Here is a 20,458-nt window from a genome sequence, read left to right on the forward strand (position 1 = left end):
CCGTTAGTAAGGTGGGGAAATGTAACAAGAGTAGTAAGGTGGGGTCCCACAGACCCCGCGAATAATTTGGTGTATTATAGAAATCCATATCTTTAATTAATATGAGTTTATATAATGGCGTGAAATTTTACAGAATAAAAACGCAGATATATCAAATAAAATTTTTATTATCCAAAAATACTTAACTAATTAAACAGCTTTAATTTTCATAAAAAATATACTCTTCCTAGCTTATATAATGAACAAACTAAATAACGACTCACTGCCATGCGTTGTTAAAATTTGTACTCGATTTAAAATCTTTGGGGCTGTGAGACCTCACTTTACCAACGCTGGGTTAATAATTTACTCGATGAGCAATGACGAAAATAAGTCGAAATATACGTGGAATACGGCTCCCGTATCCCAATTGTACTGTTGGTTGCAAGAACGGCCTCAGGATACTCAGGACCTTTTTGCATAAAACGCGTAATTAGATTTCTCATTCTTTTCTACATATGCCCCTAAACTTCATTGCCGTATCTTTAAATTTGACAAAGCTATGGTAATTTAAAATTTTAAATTTAAAAAATAACTCGTATCTAACAAAGGAAGATCCCCAACCTGGAAATTTAAAAAATGATGAAACTTTGAGGATGTGTAGAGGATACATAAATATATTACGCAATTTTTGGTAACTTATTTACCTAAGAATAGTCCTCACTGATTTCGATGACCTTGGAATATGTTATCCGGGGCATGATTCTGAACAACTTGTTCCTATAGGTACATGTTCCAAGATATTCGCAGAAAACTGTGATCAGTAGTTGGATTAGGCTAGATAATTTAGCGCCCCCCTCCCTCACTGTCCCCAGTAACCCCAATCAACTACCTACCCATCAGTTTTTTGCAAATTGAAGACTAAAACCGAGCGGCGGTAACATGTATAGGAAAAAGTTGTTCAGAATGTTAACTTTGACAACATATTTCAAGTTTCAAGATCGTCGAAATCACTGAAGACTACTCTTTTGTAAATAATTACCCATTCTTTTTGGTGCCCAAATTCACTCTAAGGGGTGAAATTGACTCCTGAAAATTCGGCTATTTCCCGATTTTGTGTTATAACTCGTCAACTGTAAAATAATTTATTCACCAAATGATAGATCTAATTAAAAGAAGTAACTTTTTACTTGAAACTTTTATTCTATCTCTTACAGTTCGCGAGTTATAAGACAAAATCGGAAAAAACCCGGATAGATTGAATTTGGGTAGTAAAAATATTGCGTAATACATATCTATATATCCTTTACATATATCCAAAGTTTCATAATTTTTTTAATTTCCCGGTTGGGGAACTTCCCTTGTAAGCCAAACATACATCAACCTGAACATGACACGATCTATGACTTTTTTTTACTACATTTTTTCAATATTCTATATTTTTCAAATAGTATGCAAATATTAAGTAAATAATAAAAATAATGTTTAAAAAACAACATTGTATTCTATATTTCTCCATATTATGTAAGAAGCACCTGAGAGGGCTGTAATTAAAATTCATTTCACTCATTAATTTATTACATAATTCCGATTGTAATAATGCAACTACAAAGGCGATATATCAAAATTTGAAATATTACAAATAGTTTTATGACAACTTCAGTATGTATAAAAAATATCTAACTGCGCAATGTTTATAGATAATTATCTCGAAACTTACTTTCGGCACTGAGGCTCTTCTTGCATCCATCAGTACATTATTGTGCATTACGTATAATTAAAAATTTGTTTAAAAATAGTCCGACTTTGGACGAGTTCGGATTCATTTCACTATTCGGAGAATTTCCCCATTCGACTGACTATACCATTCATGCAGATCCAATGGAAAATATAGAATATAGAATTTTCATTACTGTATATTACTCGTTGTATGCGACAGGTTGCTGAAGCTGCGGAGTATAAAGTGATTCTTAAGTTTGCGTTGTTTTCGGAAGAGACATTCTCTGGCTTTCGGACAATGTTTTAGATCCTTTCCAGGAGATATTGACGTGAAAACACTCTGACACCACTCAAAGTGTTATTATATGTATATTAGGATATTATTCATCTATCTATCTATACCACGCCAGATCAATCGCGAGTTGCTTTTCGCATCTTGAAGGCACCGAGCCAGGCTCCTCGCGACCCTCAAGAGCGAAAGGCCCCTTGGTGGGGCACAACCGTCGCTCTTGGTTTCGCTCGCAACCACCCGCGGTTGCGTTATGAATGCATGTGTTTATGTTTGACAGCGCAAAACTCAGAAACTACTGAACCCATTTCAATGAACCATATACCAGAAGAATGATTGTTTTAATGGGTCTGCTATAGGCTATAGAGTAGTTCCAAAACCCACGTGCAGAGGGCGCTACATATACTTTTAAAATTAAATATAATTAACTACAGTACTAATCAATGCCGTAGCGAAGCACAGGTATTTTACTAGTATTATATAAAAATATCAGAAAGGAGAAATCTATCCTCTTCGACGCACGTTGTCTTTGAGAAAACACTATTTTCAAGTGTCTTGTCTACAAATTGCAGAAACGATATTAAAAAAATAACGGATGTACCGTTCTCTGAGTTCTTAGAAAAATTCCTATACCGCATGAGTTCGATATGAAAGTAAAAGACGATGCACAAGTACGTTGTCACATTCATACATTTTACATTGGTTCCTTTTCAGGCACTTTTTCTCCGTCAACTATAACAATTGTTATGGTCGTCATTATCACTTCCTACACCAATCACAAAACTCAATGAACTTGGAAAAAGAGCAGTGTTTTCACTTACACTCGCAGCAGCGACAAGAAAACAAAGGAGGAGAACGGCTTTCGCCATCTGTGATTCCTCCAACTCTGCACTTGGTTGCGATCAGACGCGATCTCTGGCAAAATTGCTTTCTCGCTTATATACGCCGTAAAATTTGGCGAAAAGTTGTTTGCACTTACTACGACAGAGAGTTTCGGTTAATTAAACATGCTCCCGTACTTTTACAACACCTGTGTCAATCGTTCAGTTACGCCTAATTAATGTTACACACGCTACCGTCACCTCCATTATTAACACGTTATCAGGGGATTACTTAAGTTATTCTTCTGACAATGAGATGTTCATGATAATTTCATGTACACTGTCAGGCGTAGACGCCTATGATTTCGCGTGGTTGTTTATCCATTCGAATCGTTGGAACAAGAAACAGTGTCTGAGTTTGATATTCACTTTTGGTCTGCGTTTGATGTCAATTGTCCCACGTTATGCAATACCAACCGAGCTAATCATTAAGCTTGGCTTGAATGCTTAATTTGTTAGACTGTTTAAACCAATTTCATTTCACCTATTCATTAAGGCCGGTATTCATAGTCGCTACTTATTCTTAAGTAAATACCAGCGGCCGTAGCCGTGATGGAAAACACCGGTTCTCGTTAGATCACCGAAGTTAAGCATCACGGGGCGGTGTACTGGGGAAAGATGGGAGACGACCACCTTTCTCCCGGTGCGCTGCTGCTGCTGGGACCCGAAGGAGAGAGGAGGGATCAAAAAAATGGGGACTATAGTTCGTTGGGCAATATAAGCAAAAATAAGCTTGAAACGCCATCGTGTTTAAAACACAGGAAAACAATAAAAACAAACAACATTCTTAAGCAAATGCTTAAGCATTCGGCATCCTCTACTAACCTAGTAGCTAGTAAAGGACGAGTAACTGAAAAATCGTTTGTTTAAGCGATCTATGGCTTTGCATATGAGTTCTTTGAATTCGTATGTTTTATGAGAGTGATTATAACAAAACAGCTTATTATTATGTTCCTTTTAGAAGCGGCGAATCAATAGCCCCTTCACTATGTAGGTAATACAGGCGTGTTTTCATGTCGAGACGACTCCATACGTTGAGTAGCACGGGTGTCACACTTACACTTTTCGCGAAAACATACGAAGCAATGGCCTAAACATTCTGACTATTCAAAAAACACATTCACCCTTTAACCTTGCTGTTTTGTTCGAGTTTATTTAACGCAAAGTCGCAAAACAAATTTCGTTCGATCGCAAAAATGTTATTTGTGAAAGAAGTACTTTAATGATATAACTTGGAATAGCTCACCAAGGAATTGGAACTTGGTAATTTTAGAAAGGTGCTGAAGCAGAGAGGATATTTAAAATTTTCAAAATTCCATCAGCTCCAGCACCTCGCTGAAATATTCCAAGCTCTACTTATCCTTCTATCTTAACACTATACTCGTATTCTGGGGTAGGAATAATCGAACAACACTTGATAATTATATTTGATAATTTCACATATCTTTATACCATATATATATGTAATGTGTAATAACAATATAAATGTTTACAGGAATGTGTGGGAAATACATTAAAAACGAACTTTTCTTTTCCACTATTTCTTTGTTATTTTATTCTACACAAATTGCCTTCGTACACACCCGCTATCGAATATGCATAAGGAAATTATATCTTGCGAAATAATGAATGTAACTATTTGATATTTAGAAAAACTGTATTATTGCAATAAAGAAACGAACGCGTGCTGGAAGAATATTGTTTATGAATATTGTTTACGATATTTGATTCGCATTCGTATCATTTTTGCATTAGTATTATCAGTGTAAAAGTCGAAGAATTTTTCAAAAACTCAAACATGTCGATTGTTGACAGAACGGCCATAGAACCTCGTGTTATAGATGTGAATGCCGTTTACCGTAGCGTGCCTCAGGAGGCAGGAGTGGATTGGTCAAGTATTTTGTTCAGCAGTGTACCTACCATGTACCTCCTGAATCTGATCATATAACACCGCATGACAAAGAGTACTCCTCTTGCCCCTGTGCCGTCCCGCTATCCAGCTCAGCCGCGCGCAGTAGGAATAGCATAGAAATCATGTAGGAACTGTGTGGGTATAGCGTGGAAGTAGTACAAAATACTTGACCACCCCACTCTTGTCTTCCGCGAGACGCTATGAAGAACGGCATTCCCATCTATGACACGTGGTTCTGTGGCGTAGATCACAGCGCCACGCGCACATGGCCGTTCTGTCAGTAACCAACTCGGTCCAATTTCTCACTCTTGATCTAACAAACTTTCTTCGAGTTTTACACTGATAATAATGCTAATGCAAAAACGATGGGAAAGCGAATATAATGTTATGAAGAATATTCATAAATAGCGCTACAGAATGCCTTTCTTAGCAGTGGCTCGCGCCACAGAACTTCGTGTTATACATAGATGGGAATGCCGTTTTTCGTAGCGTCTTCCCGGGAGGCCAAATTGATCATGTAGTGAAGTATTTTGTTGAAACTAATATCTGTGAGTTTTCTGCTTGTCGTAAACGTGTGTTATATTATCCCTTTAATTAGTAACGAGAACTCGAAAGTAGACCTCATGGCTGGTAGGATTTTTCATACTTTTATTATATTCGGAAAATCATTGTCCAGTTTAGTTCTTAACTGTAACTCTAACCCCTGACTAAAGCAAGGCATTATTCTAATCCGAACCACGATCAAGCCTGATGAAGTGCAGGTCATATGCGGTTAATAATGATTTTAAATACCCTAGATAAAACGTATCGAAACCTTTTAGAGTTGAAACGCGTCACTACTAGGCATAATTAAATTCATTTAATTCTGTAACCATGTCTTACCCGAGCCGTAATATAAATAGATCACTAAGTAATATCCTTATGGCTTGAGGGGTTACATCTACCAAGAAGACTGAGAAACCGATACAAATTCAGGATTTTTTTTAGAAGTTATACATGAAAATCGTACTGAATTTTGTTTTTTAATAAAAGGTATATGTCTTAATTAGATTGTTCCATTTTTAATTATCAAATGATAATAACTAAAGGTAATACCACTGCCGATATGCGACGTATAGTTTTTCGAGGCGTTGCCCGGTGGATAATGTCCAGCCCAAACGGTAAGTCTGACGATAAATACTTGAACGGATTTTAAAAATAGAATACAAATAGAGGTCCTTCACATTCTCTGATTTTTAATATTTCATTTTCGTACAAAATGGCGATCCCTTAAAAAATAAACACAAAATTTCGATTGAAGAAGTTAGTTTATTTTGTAATTATCAAAAAATTAATTTTGAAAGTTAAAAAAGTGACGACGTCACCTTCGTCTACTTTTAATGTATTTTTAAAAAACGTTCAAGTTTTTGTCTTCAATATACCGTTCAAGCCGGACAGCTCGAAAAAGCACATCTCTTATTGATAGTGATAACTCCTTTAGTTATTAATAATGTGCATTCAAAAATTGGAAATATTTAATTAATAAATGTACCCTTCAATAAAAAAAATTAGGTATCATTTTCACCTGTAGGTATGTACCTTTTACTGAAAGTGTATTTTTTCTGGAATGTCTTTTTGGGGGGAGCTTCTACGTGAATTTAATCCCTGCAGAATGTTTTCTTCCTATTTACGATGCATTTCAGAATGAAAACATTTTATTTAGCACTTTCAACTACCTTCTAAAGCAGAAAGTGTTTGTGTGTTTGTCCGTCGCCTAAAAACTTTCGAACGGTAAACTCTGGGATCACGAAATATGTTGCAGGTCATTATGCCTAATTAATCTATTTTCACATTGTTAAAAACTTATATCAACACAGAAAAAAGGCGCGATAACTTTAAGTATCGATCTCACCTTTTCACGAGTTTCAGAATGTGAATATCTGTCCGAAAAAATTGTTTCTTGCTCGCTTTATTATGCTTCACATTCACGCAAAGTTTCATTAAAATCAAAATTTTCAAGTTGGCAGCCTTCCTTTGTTAGTACCTATCTGAAGTATCGTAAAACTTATACACTTGGAAAGCTAGGCGATTGTTCATATTTGGTCGACGAATGGCAGGAACAAATAAATAACAAAACGTAATTCGAGTTCAAAGTGGGAGTGAGGTTTTAGTATCGATGTACCTACTCTTAATTTGTAGTTAATCTTCCTGCAAGTATCAGAGTTTCACTGCACCTACCTACCTACCTACCTACCTAAGAGTTCAACGCTTTTTCGTTACGACGAACTTCGACGACAGGCATGCGCCTGTACGCGTGTAAGTACAGACACGTACAATAATTCCACCCCAATAAAACGTTCCCATAGAAGCAGACGGGGTGTCGTGGGAACCGTTTCGCCCGATCTAAAGCGCCATGCGCATTTTTATGGGGCGCGTGCAGACGCGTCCAAGCAGTTTGGGGATTCCTTTGTGACGAGTTGGCTCGAAACGTATTTTCTTCAATGACAAAGTTTTTTTCTAAAATTTTTCTTAAAGGGCTGCGATTTTCGAAAATTGAGATCTACAAACGAGTTCGAAAACGGGGCTACTTATTTTCAGGATAAATGTTATATCGTTCCAGATTCATCGGTCACATAAGGTTGCATCTCCGTGAACCTCCTTGTTCAGTCGGCGAACTAATATTTGCAAACCGTAAGACATAACAAGTGACGTAAATTCAAATCCAATGGAACCACTCGTGTATACGGCACGGCCGGTGTGGCAATAATTTCGTATTCACGTAATTAAACGTTACATTGGGTGTACATGTTTCTTCGGGTCTAAGAAAGTTAGCTTCCACTCTTCGAAAAGTGAATACTAATTTCGTAGAATTACAATACAATAGAAAATACATTTTCCTTAAGTGATTGATGGCATTAATTTGTAAGAGAGAATTAGATGGTATTAATCGTTACATAATTACAAGACTCAAATTCGTAAATTTGTACGATTCTGGGAAGTTCAGAAGACGTATCTGGATAGTGAAGTATTTGCTTTTTTCGCGTTTAATATTTGAGACGTTATCTGACTGGCGTTATCGATTGGTGTAAAATTAACAATGTCACTAATTAACTTCGTGAATGTCATTATAGACAGACTCTCCTTCATTCTGATAAAGAAGATTAATAAGAAAGGATAGTTTTTTACGGAACAGCGTTTAATATTTATGAAACGAATATGCCGACGTTTATGAATAAAAATATTTCAACGAACATTGCAAGAAGCCTACAACGAAATAATTTTCAAAGCGAAATAATTTTCATGCTTGTAAATACAAAGAAAGATGTGACAGGTTACGTGTAATAATTGAAATTTTCATATTTCGAAAGAATAAAATTCAAATTGTACAAAATAAATCTAATAGAACAATATAATTATTGGTATTTAATGCTTTATACTCTATTCTGTTTCAGCTAAATCCACATCGGGCTGCGATTCTTGTAGACATCCCACTGTGAGTGTGAGTACTTAAATGATAAATTGCATTTGCCTTACCATCGTCCCAGCATGTTGTAGATGTGACTTATACAGTTCTTTAGCTAGAAATGTTTTTCAAATTCAAAACATCGAGATGAAGGTAGATGAAGCAACAAATTAATTTTGTCCGTGTAATATGCATACGTGCCTTCTTCAATACTACGGATAAAATTGGAAAGTAAAAATACAGTCTGTGTGAATGATATAATAACGTCTACTATCCAAATTGGAAACAACTATACGACTTTATTTGTATAAACATAGGATACGACGCGAGTGTCACGTTCTTAAAATCGCTTTTTTTCTTAGAGGAAGCATATATTTCAGGGAACCACAGTTTTAACATCTGCTCTAGTATTCACTTCCTGCCCATCAGGATATCGGTACCACGTGTTTCCTATATTTTTTATATGATGACCGAGGCTAGAATAAAGCATTAGGGGGATTATGGTAAAACTGAAATTATGTAGCAAATACATAGTTAGACATGATAGCACTATTTTAAACTATAATTTTAGAACTATCATTTAACCCTTCGTGGTCACGCGGGGTGCATTGTACCCCAAGAATAATTTTTTAGTTAAAATGTCGTGTCTTTACTACTTCCAAAGGAGATTTATCGCAAGAATAAAAAATATAAAAAAATTAAAAAATCGTTCATTTTCAACTACAAATTTTATCGCATCAAAATTTACATTTCTAAAAAAAGACTATTAGACCATGATTGTATAAGTATTACGAACGTACAATTATCACTGAAAAGTTAAAAGATTCAAAAATACGAAAATGGTAACTCGAAAAAAATGACGCTGGGGTACAGTGAACCCCGTGTGACCAACTTGTGATTATAAGAAGGCGTGACCACGAAGGGTTAATATATTGCAGGTTTGGAATTGCTAATTAATACTTAAATATTAGTATGTTTTTTTTACGTAAACTTTCCGCTAGGAAACAATTCTTTTTACACTTTCAGTTCGCGTTAAAGTATTATACAATCAACGAGTCAGCTTTAGAAAGTCAAAGCATATTTAATCACAAAAGATAATGATAAATAATGACATACTATATAATATCAAAATTTTTAAAAATAATATACTTTAACAAATTATGTTTAATACTAATATACAGAAATAATAATTTTCAAAATATCGGTATGATGCCGAAATGTAATGGCATTCGGAAGTAATGGTATTCGAGTACATTAATATTCGATAATAATTACACCAAATAACAATTTTTTGCCTACAATGATTATTACAATATACATATTGCAGACAGTTTAAAAATTCAAATAAAAATTTGTTCGAACCATGAAATGCATTATGAATACCAAGGGAATATATTCTGACACCATAAGCCATCCCATAACTTACCTATATTGCAACTCTGTGTACACAGATTTCCAGGAGTAATAGTTTAAAAAGTACTAAAGCCTTACTTTGTAATCGTATGTCGTAATTAAATAAAACGGATTAAATACACATTTAATTCGCATGTGATCGCAATACTACGTATCATAATGCTTTATTGTTACACACATGTATTTATTGTGTAAACAAAATAACTGAAGAATCGGAGACGAAAAGCAACAGTCTTGACTATAATCATGGTAATAAACATTTATTACCATGTCCGAGGTTAAGACGCTACGTGTTATGTAATGAAGAATTTAATGGTCTCAGATCGCATTCTCTTTGACTTAACGTTTGTTTGTTGTATTTTCTCTATCATGTAACATCACAGTTTCTTCGTTTCGATAACAACAAAATGTTGGCACATAACTAGAATTTGTGGAACCTTTATGTTAGCAACATCAGTAAATGGCAAGGGAGTAATAATTTTTCGTAATAAGCGAAGAAAATTTGTTGGGGTTGATTTAGCGTATAGGCAATAAAGTTACACATTTTGACATGTTTGTTAAAAGAGTACAGACGTTGCCGAGAAAGCTGCAATTTCGTTTGCTTTTTTAAATAAAAATTGAAATTTGTTTGTATTTCATAAAATATACTTTATAACACTCCTCAAAAGTAGGTCGATGTATTTTGTTATTTGCATAATCTCTTGTACCGCGTAACGAGCAAATTTCGCATTTAAATTACACGACCGGGATTCGTAGACAGTAATTTTGGATATATTTTAGTATACTCTAGTTTACTATAGGTATTGTAATTTATTGTATGGTGTCATATTTCAATATAAGTTCAAAATATTTTACTACATTTCATCATGGTCCGCTATATTTGCTATTACATAATTTTGCATACATTTGCCATTGCATAATTTTGCGCGTAATATATTTCTGAATAATTTTAATATATAGAACTTTCAGCAGAACTTCAACTAGTCGTTTGAAGCGGGGGGGATAACTTACAATAATGATTAGCTCCAGCAATCGATATTGAACACAAAGATTATTCGGATAAAAAAATATAAACAACATTCGGATAATCGATAACTGGGAAATAAATTTTCTTATTATCGATACTCGAAATAATCTGTATCTGAATAATGGATAATTCGCGTTCTAATGTACATAATACATATATTGCTACTGCATATTCAGAAATATGAGATTAGTATAATAGGCAGCATATATAACTGCATAAAATAATCGACTAAGTAGTAAAAAGGTTAGACGGATATTAAAACTCCGTTCGTATCAAAGCACATGTTATGCATTTTCTACCTGTTCACGGGCACAATGAACATGGGAATACACCGGCATGTGGTTTTATCTGCGACCATATGGTGTATCGGAAACGCACGTGCAAAAGACTCGAGACGAATCCCATGAAGAACGTTATTTCCTTTAAAACGCTCGATCGTTTCCCATATAAATAACGTCTTCAGCAATTTGTCCAAGTTTGAAACTTTAGCAATAAACGAGGAACTTTTTGCAATAATCAACAGAGCTGTTCAACATAAAGTTACTATCTAGTGCTTCAAGCATCTCTTGTGTAGAATTTAACTCTTTAACGCTTCAAATAATTATTTAGTAATAAGATATGTTTTCATAAATTTTATTTTGGTATGATAATGCTTTGTATAGGCACTTGTAAAAAATGATTTTTTCCTTAATTTTTCTAAGAAATTAAATTTGGTGTGAAGCGTTCAGGAGCAGCAGGACCAAATGATAAAAATAATTACTTTGTCGATGCTTACCCCATAATTCGATAGTAAGTTGCCACGCTTTTATTGCACCGAATAAACGGACTACAGTAACGAGTAACGAAAAGCAAAAACAGATATTGTAGCTTGTAATTATTTACAGTTACGACGCGAAAACGAGGTATCTACTGATCCAAGGACGTACAACCACGTATCAGTCGCTCCTTCAAGCTACACTTTAGAGCAGTAAAAGTGAAACTAACTAGCGCTAATAGAGTTTAATTCCCTTTAGAACCACTCATCGGGGATTAAAATATGGCGAAATTGATAACACATGCTTAAGGAACGTTAATTTTATTTTGAGGGATATTTTTTCTTTATTGTGTATTTTAACGTCGCACCAACTGCACTTAAGCGGTCAAAATGTTAGGTAAGATTTAAGGTGAATGATCTTTAGAGAGCTAAATTTTGTTGTAGAGCACCGCATCTTTCAGGATGGAAAACACTTTTAATATTTAGCAGTAATCGTTGAAATTTTCTCTCGTGGTTGCTCTTATTTGAAACTTCCCCCGAAACTCAGAGTATTTAGAACAGTTCAGGAGAATGTGTTTAATAGCGATTTGACGATTACATATTTCGCAGATTGAGGGATTAACCTTGGATACGAAATAAGATTGAGTGAATTTTCTATGGCCTATCTTCGGTCTATTTAATATTATTTGTTGCTTTCGATTACATAGGTCCAGTCGTGAGTTTATCTTTATTTGTACCGAAAAATTGTTCATTAATTTTGAAAGTACCTATATGCTGCTGCAGAATTTTTCCATTCATTGTCCCATGAACAGTTAAGTCTACAGTTAGAATGTTTTTCAAGATCGGTGAAGTGAATTTTTTTAGGGTGACAATTGTATCACTTCTAGCGAAATAAAAATGATAAAGGGGCAGGTATTGTGCTTTTAGGTATTTGTAAGTCGTTGGTACATATTAGTAATATTTTAAGTGATACTGCCTCACTTATTATCACAGACCACGAATCAACTACTATCAAACTGATCAGTTTTAGAAAATGGTAATTTAAAATATCAAATGAAGCTGATTCTCTAGTCATATTTAATTGTAAGTTTTTAGAGTTATGGAAGTTCACTTATGTACAGTGGTACATTTGGGGAAGTGCACAAGTGTATCTACTTATAAGCACACATGTATATATATTCAGACGATAATTAATTAATCTAAATTTGCCACAAAAATCGAACTGAGTTTATGCGACCTGACCCGTGCACTAGTGGGTTAAAAATGGAATTTACAAGGTTTAGAAATACTGTTTACATAATTCTATAATCTACTCTTCGCTTACCTCTATATGATTATTTCTTATGGCTAGATGAATTCTCGTCACATTTCTCAGGCGAATGACAATACTGCCAACGAGAAAGGCACATTTCCCAGTAGATTTAACCTTGCATAATACACCCATATCACGTAAACATCGAATAAATTGCGCAAAAATACACCGTGTCCTTGCAAACCGGTTATAATCAACATTTTCGTGGAATCGCAATGGCAATTGGAAGCGCTTATCAGTGAAATCCGCCTTCCGTCTTTTGGCAGGTTTAAATCGTGTATGAAGATTGGGGTGGTTCTTATTTTTTCACCTCCGAATTTTTTCGGTCTCATACCCTAGCATGGTTCCAGTCCACAGTAAAGTAATATTAGTAAAAGATGGATTCAATCGGATAACAGGAAAACGTGACCCAAAAGCCTCGAAGCTTTACACGTCACACAAAATCCCATAAGCACGGTTCCGCCGCTGCCGTAAATTCTGTAGGAAACTGATTTAGTTTTCTAGCTGTTATTTTTTGTGAATACATATAATATAATATAATAGTAATAACAATATTATTAACAACAACAACAATAATAATAATAATAATACTATAAGCAGGACTTATTGCGATCGACCAATAAATACATTGGTGTTTAATGTATCTCTCATCGTCAATAGGTACTCGTACTGGCGAAAATTGCATTCAATTGCAATAAGTCCTGCTTATATTATTATTATTATATTAAATATTAAATATTAAATATTAAATATTAAATATTAAATATTAAATATTAAATATTAAATATTAAATATTAAATATTAAATATTAAATATTAAATATTAAATATTAAATATTAAATATTAAATATTAAATATTAAATATTAAATATTAAATATTAAATATTAAATATTAAATATTAAATATTAAATATTAAATATTAAATATTAAATATTAAATATTAAATATTAAATATTAAATATTAAATATTAAATATTAAATATTAAATATTAAATATTAAATATTAAATATTAAAACATAGGAATTAAAAAAATTTGGAATACACGAATTACATTTCTAGGGATACTGAATTATATTTATTTACTCACAAGGCAATTCATTTTCAGAAACAAAAAATATAAATACAAACATATAAAATATCGTATATAAATTACATCGTGTAACACACGTACCTATACCTATACATATAAGTACTTTTTCTCTTGAATTTTCTCTTTATTGAAAGCGAAACGTTATCTATAACACAGAAACGTTTAGAAACACAACCATCAGTTTACAAACACACACAGAGGAATTGAAGAAAATTTATAGTGAGCTCGTAAATCAGTCTCGAACTGTCAAATGACATGTTTGTTGGCGCTACTACATATTCACACTTCTCTGTTGCAACGTTTATCACAGTATTGTAATTACTAACAGTAAGTCTGATACTTACCGCAATTAGTTCTGTTCGATACACTTTACATCCAAGTACCTACAGTTTACATCCATTCACGAACAATATTCATGTTTTTTATGTCCCAAAATTCTAAGTCGTTACTGTTTTTTTCTTAACGTGTATCAGGCTTGGGCAGTATTTGAATAAAATATTTTAGAATTGATTATTCAAATAATATATTATCTTATTTGACTAAAAGTTATTTTCAAATAATCGTCGATTAGTTTATTTAAACAAGCGAATGATTTACTTGTAAATTATTTCCTTATTTGGTTACTAATCGAATGAATTTTTGTTTTATATTATATTTGAATAAGTTTCACATTAAATAGTGTTACTATAACTTTTATTATATAAGTACTTTATAGAATAGAAATAGAACTTTTATTATACAGATTCTCAAACATCTGTTCCGTGAGAACACTTTTTAAAGAAATTCCTAAGGGTAATATTTCTTTCAATAAAATTTCCACAGGAACAGATATTTTCTTAAACGAAACATATAAGTTCCAACAGAATTTTTTTAAAAACGAGAGTTTCAGAACTCTCTCGATCCCTGCTATCTTCTATTTTGTATTTCAAATATGCTTTGTTCAAGTCTGATGTGTATTATCTGTCAGTTCATTGAAACCATATTAATGGATTGCAAAATTTGTAGAAACGTGATCAACCACTGTACACATTTCGAAATAGGAAAACAAGATAAGAATCTCACAAGTTTCAGATCAACAACACAAGTTTAAGATTAACAGAGTTTCGTAAGAAAAACATGATATATTATTTCTGTAGCTTTCTTATCATTACATATTTACTGTTTAACAATACAAAGGTAAAGAGAACATGTCTAAAAACATTGTCTGTAAGTTATCGCTTGTAATTTATTTAGATTTCGTTGGAGTAGCGTTCACGCAGGTTGAAGGGTGTTAGAAGTCACCCTTGCTCGATTCGTAGGCACAAGTGCGCTCCCTTCTTGCTCTATCTCTCCGACCAATGTGTCTTCTCATTCTCTTCTTCAGTTTCGCGTGTTAACACCCCTTTCTTCATACACCTGCGTTCAAATAGAGCGCCACAATGCGTGCATATGTGTGTACTGTGCTTTGCTCAGAAGATGCCAGCGGGACGGTACAGCGGCAAGGGGGGGCACTGTTCGTCGCGCGGTGCTATATGATCCGATTCGTCGATGTTATATCGTGTCGGCCAATAACGGGCAATATTACGGGGACTTTGGGGACAGACCCGCATTCCGCATTTCTCCCACTTGCCATCGTCTCAGTAGCTCACAGTACCTACGGCCGACGATGCGAAAAAAGCTCGTCTAAAATTGTCGTTCGTGTTTCTCTTGGAGTCGACAGATGAACATGGGAGAATCAAGGCTGCCGCCTTGTTATTTTCGTCGCCGCCGTTAGATTTTTGTGCAAGCTGCAGTCCTACCAAATGGAATCGAGACGCTCGACTAGCTTTCTCATTCATCGATGACTGCGTTGGCGAACCGGCAGCGTAATCGACTGTACATACTTAACTGGATGATTTTTCGTTTTCACGAGCAACAAATTCATATAGATCAATATAAATCATATAGTTAGCTATAAACTCAACTCGATTGTGTGAATGAATTCTAGTAGTAGGTATTAAAACATTTTGAGTGACTTCACTGTTAGAACATTGAACCCCAATGAAAAATTCAATCGTCTGAGTTCAAACGGATCGAATATTATGAGACTTCCTGAACCGTCTAAACTCTTGGGATATTTCGAACGCATCAAATTTCGAACAAGTTAGAATAGTTGAGCTACTTGAAATAGTATTCAAATAATTTAATAGGGTTGGCGGGGGAAATGAGAGTCAGTGAGTGGGTAACAGGAGCCAGTAAAAGTTTTAGCAATGCTGGGCATTTGTTTTTCTCGCCAGTCGCGTTCGTACCGGTGACAGAGAACGTTGTTCGTTCAGCACGTGTTTCCTGTTATTTCTCGAAAATTTGCATCGAAATAATAAGTACGAAACCTTTGTCCATTTTATTTTGTTCAGGCCTTATTTGAAAGATCCATAGTTAAGCTTCGTAATGATAACTTCAATTTTGTGTTTATTTCAAATGTTATTCTGGTATTTTTACAGAAATAAAATAACGCTAATGGGAGTAATGAGAGTCAAGTCGCTCCTAACCCCACAAAAACTTTGAGTAGTGACAGTTTTTTTTATTACAGATGCCAAGAACTTGCAAACGGTTGACACAGGTTATGACACACCAAATAAGTACTTAAACGTGTGATTTTTGTAACTAAGTGTATCCACTTAATTAGGGTTCGTTAAGCATTAATCAAATCATTAAATCTAATTGTTGTACGGATATTATGGATCTCTAATAATTGCTATCCTTTTAGTATTAGATCAACGCTGTCCAGCGTAGGGGCCCCTCACGCGCCTGCTTCCCCTTCCAATCTTTCTCTCGCACAGCGTGCCTTCCGTTGTCAAGGAGACCGCGCGACGCTAAGAAGGCAGCCGCTGCCATGACTGGCTAGCCCGGCTAGCGTCGCGCGGTATCCCTGACAACGCGGACGAGAGTGGGAGAACCCCAAGCTCCCGCGGGAGCGACCTTGGACAGCGCTGTATTAGATGAAAAGATTTTAATTTTGTTTTGGGCTACATAATTTTCTGCTTTCTGTGTGAAGACTTGCTTGATCCTCGTTACCCCAACCAGCGGGCAATGTGGGCCAAAACTACTTTCTTAAGAAAATGTTATAGTTTATTTTAAGTTGATGGCACGCGAAAAAGGTCACTCTTATATCATTGTTTATTACTTGTTTAAAGAATTGACGAAAGTTCTAATAAATATTTCAACTGATTGATTAAATATCTTGACTTTTCGTTAACTGGCTCGTATTTCCCCGTCTTCCCTACTTCATTCAGTTTGATAAAAAGAGTACTTAAGCAGCCATATTTGCGAATAATATGTAGAGTGTAAGAAAACTGAACTTGTGCTTATTTAAACAGAATACAACGAAATAACAGAATTTATTAAAACATAAAAGAAAATATGCAATACAGAAGTTGACATTGTCGCTTCTATACGGAAACCGTCAATAAACGAAACAAATTGCATGAATCTAGAGACGCGGTAGCGTCTCGACGCCAAGTACATGTTTCGACACCCTGTATATGTCGACTGTCGCTAGTGAGGGGACTTCGAAGCGGTTCCAAGCGCTTCGAATCGGTCTTGAATGTCAGACGACTACTTCGAAGCGCTTCGAACATGATTCGAAGCTTAAAACTCTTGAAAAGTGTTGGTCGGCTTCGAAGTCTTGACCGGCTACGAAGTCTCGAAACTCTTGGTTCGAAACCTTGGTCCGGTACCCCGTGGCGAGAACAACACTCCCCAGTGCCACACCAAATTTTATGACTTTCAACCCTCGAAGGGGTTTGAATACCATTAAAAAGTGAGAAATGTCTAGGATTTCCGAATTTCTCGTCAGATCTTTCCAAAAACGACGTTAATCGTTTCCTTAGGTTTCGCCGATGAAACTGACACCAAGAACGACGTAATTCGGACCATAATGAAGGAAATTACATGAAAAATGGAATTATATCATTTGAAGTTGATTTCGTTAAAAATAGTCCGATTTACATGAAATTTGTTATGATTTTCATTGTAAAAACATAAAGAATCCATCGGTGTCACTTCCATATTGATACGAGATCCCTATAAAAAACTTCAAAAAAGTAAAAAAAATTACACCAAGTACATAAATCAAATAAATCACAAAAAAGAGAAGATAATAATAATTACAAAATAAAAAATATATATTAAATCAAAATGAGCTGCAAGTACATAAACGTACTTTCAGTTAAATACTTGCCCTGGCGTGCCCTCTCGGGTTTTCACATAATTTGTCAATTATACTTGGCGTCATTTTTTAACTTTTTGGAAGTTTTTTATGGGGATATTCTTTGCTCCACCGCAATTCCGATCAGTTTGCCATTGACAAACGAAAATGGAGCCCTCGCGAACATTGTAGCACCTTCTCGATGACCATAATTGTGAGCTGTGAATTCATGAAAAATTAAAAACTTATCACTGGTATTAATATAAATGATATACATAATTCTTTTCTTTTTCGAACCGATGACGTCCGAGTTTCGCCGAGCCGACCTGAAATCAAATTGTCCGCTCGTGGTGGTCATGCTTGTAGCCCGGATCGAGTCTCGGAATCTCGAGCAATACGAAAGTATCGGGACCCCGCCCGATCCCGCCCGAAATTTTCCGGGACCCCGAGCCTCGGGACGATCCGCACACTCCTATTATTCTGCAACATGGAATAGCAAAGACTCATTAATTTTATATTAAAGGTACTGCAAAATTGTGGTTATAACTCAAGAAAATCCCCCAAAATTTCAATGTGTTAATTTTTTATACTACAGACTTATTCTTATAATTTCCTAAAGAGGGCCCTAACTTTTGCTCGAAACGGTAGCGAGTATGTACAAAATCTATGTTTGCTCCCAGACTAAAAAAAAAAACGAAAAATATAAAGAAATAATTTATTAAAAATAACAGAACAATCAGGGCAGTTATTAAAAGTCGAAAGGAATTCATTAGGCAATTAAAATTAATTGATTTCAACATCGTTATTCGACCGGCGACTTTGAATATCTCACAAAAAGGTAAAGTCTCTACAGTCGAACGTCTTCCATAATCGAAGCAATAAATTTACAAAATGTAGTGAATTTTGATGTTCTTCACTTCCTGTACCCACATCATTGGATTCAAATGAGAATCTGTAAATACCTGATTATGTATGTATATATATTATACTGTCATACGACATTCGAATATTCGATCGGCGTTGAATTGATTTTTATTGTTACACAGTCCAAGTCGACAGCGATATTACTGTGTTTGATATCGTGTCGCGGAAGAAGGACGAAAGCACATAACAGAGCAGCTGCTGACTTTCTTTCTTCCTTCAGGATCCGCGTGGCCTCTGGCACGAAAAGTAAATCAAGGCGTCGCAGCTGCTAGGAAAAATGCAGCCAACGACGACTCACAGATTTGTTCTGATTTTTTCAAACTAACCAGCAATTGAAAGAATTAATGTTTTAGCCTTGGTTTTCTTCAAATTAATCAGTCAAAAATCATGTACTAACCCAGAAACTTAGAAGGTTTCTACGAAAAAGGGACGAAAAATTAACACAATTTGCTTTTGCCATTATCAAAATGTAGCGTGTTATTCGACCACATAAAACAAACTTCTGGAATGTTTGTTGTTGATTTAAATGTATGGAAAATATTCTTTTAGGCCTGAGTATTTTTATTTTTGTTAGATTGCCGTTTTCTTAAGCTTAGAAATTTCCCTTTAATAGAAAGAGTGAAAAATGTATTGCCGGTTAATTGCATACTGTCCACTGCGGCAAATAGGTACTGTAGTGTCTCGAAAGATGCATGGGGTTCCTGGCTCGAAATGAAACGATCGCTATCCCCTCCACTTCTTCAGGGACTGTTCGCCCCTCTCGCTCGTTCGCAGTCTCTCGCATTCTACGCGATAAGACAATAAAGGCAGGCCGACCAGACTCCTTGTCTCGAAAGAAGATAATGTCCGGTCCCGAACATCACGGGAGGAAGTATTTCCCACGTGACAAATCGTTTTCAGACTGTGAACTTATGTAATAAAAAACGTAGTTTATTATATTGGAAATTACGAAATTTCAGAACCACAAAATCGGTTAAAAAATTTGTAAAATTTAAGAATCATATGATATAATATTCTCTTACGGTTCAGTACAGTTTCCAGTGACTGAAGTTTAAATTTAAATATTGATTTTTTGCCGAAATTGACAGCCCATTACTTTCAGGGTCGTAAACATTATTAACACAAGAAATGTTCCAAATTGGATGGTGAGAAACATCGTTACCGAAAAACAGAGGAAATGATAAAAAAAGGCCAATGAAAAAATAGAAATTAAAACGAGACACGCATAACAAAATAGGCAATCTAAAAGCAAGGGTTACCTTTTGATGTCAATTTTCATAAAAATAAAGACTTGTTATCAAACGTCTCATTTTGCACTTGCGATTTATTTTTTCCATAAAAAAAACACCCTCTTGTCATTTGCATTACCTACTTATAAAGAAACACTGCATATACATTGAGTTAAGTATTTATTGTTAAGATTATTTTATCTAAAATAAAAGAAATTTCGTTTATTCAAAATCGTTAAAAAAAGCAGCTAAGTACAATTTTTACTTTCTTTACATTCTTACACTTCTCTCCATCTTGTTTTCCACTAGAAATCTCCACT

General features: G+C 34.8%; 2 protein-coding genes and 1 long non-coding RNA gene across 3 annotated transcripts in view; 1 reads left to right on the forward strand and 2 right to left on the reverse strand.

The window, feature by feature from the left end:
• The window catches only part of LOC143370882 (uncharacterized), a 36,695-nt gene extending 34,948 nt beyond the window's left edge, over positions 1-1,747 (reverse strand). The window contains exon 1 of the mRNA XM_076815862.1: positions 1,700-1,747. Coding sequence (XP_076671977.1) covers positions 1,700-1,747 — 48 coding nt within the window. The remainder of the gene's footprint in view (positions 1-1,699) is intronic.
• Positions 1-20,458, reverse strand: part of LOC143375492 (uncharacterized) — a 448,968-nt gene that overhangs the window by 299,921 nt on the left and 128,589 nt on the right. The window lies entirely within an intron of this gene.
• The window catches only part of Numb (NUMB endocytic adaptor protein), a 64,176-nt gene continuing 51,929 nt past the window's right edge, over positions 8,212-20,458 (forward strand). Inside the window, exon 1 of the mRNA XM_076824384.1 lies at positions 8,212-8,252. The gene's annotated coding sequence lies outside the window, so the exon portion shown is untranslated. The remainder of the gene's footprint in view (positions 8,253-20,458) is intronic.

This window comes from Andrena cerasifolii, chromosome 1 (assembly GCF_050908995.1).
Source record: "Andrena cerasifolii isolate SP2316 chromosome 1, iyAndCera1_principal, whole genome shotgun sequence".
Taxonomy (NCBI): Eukaryota; Metazoa; Arthropoda; class Insecta; order Hymenoptera; family Andrenidae; genus Andrena; species Andrena cerasifolii.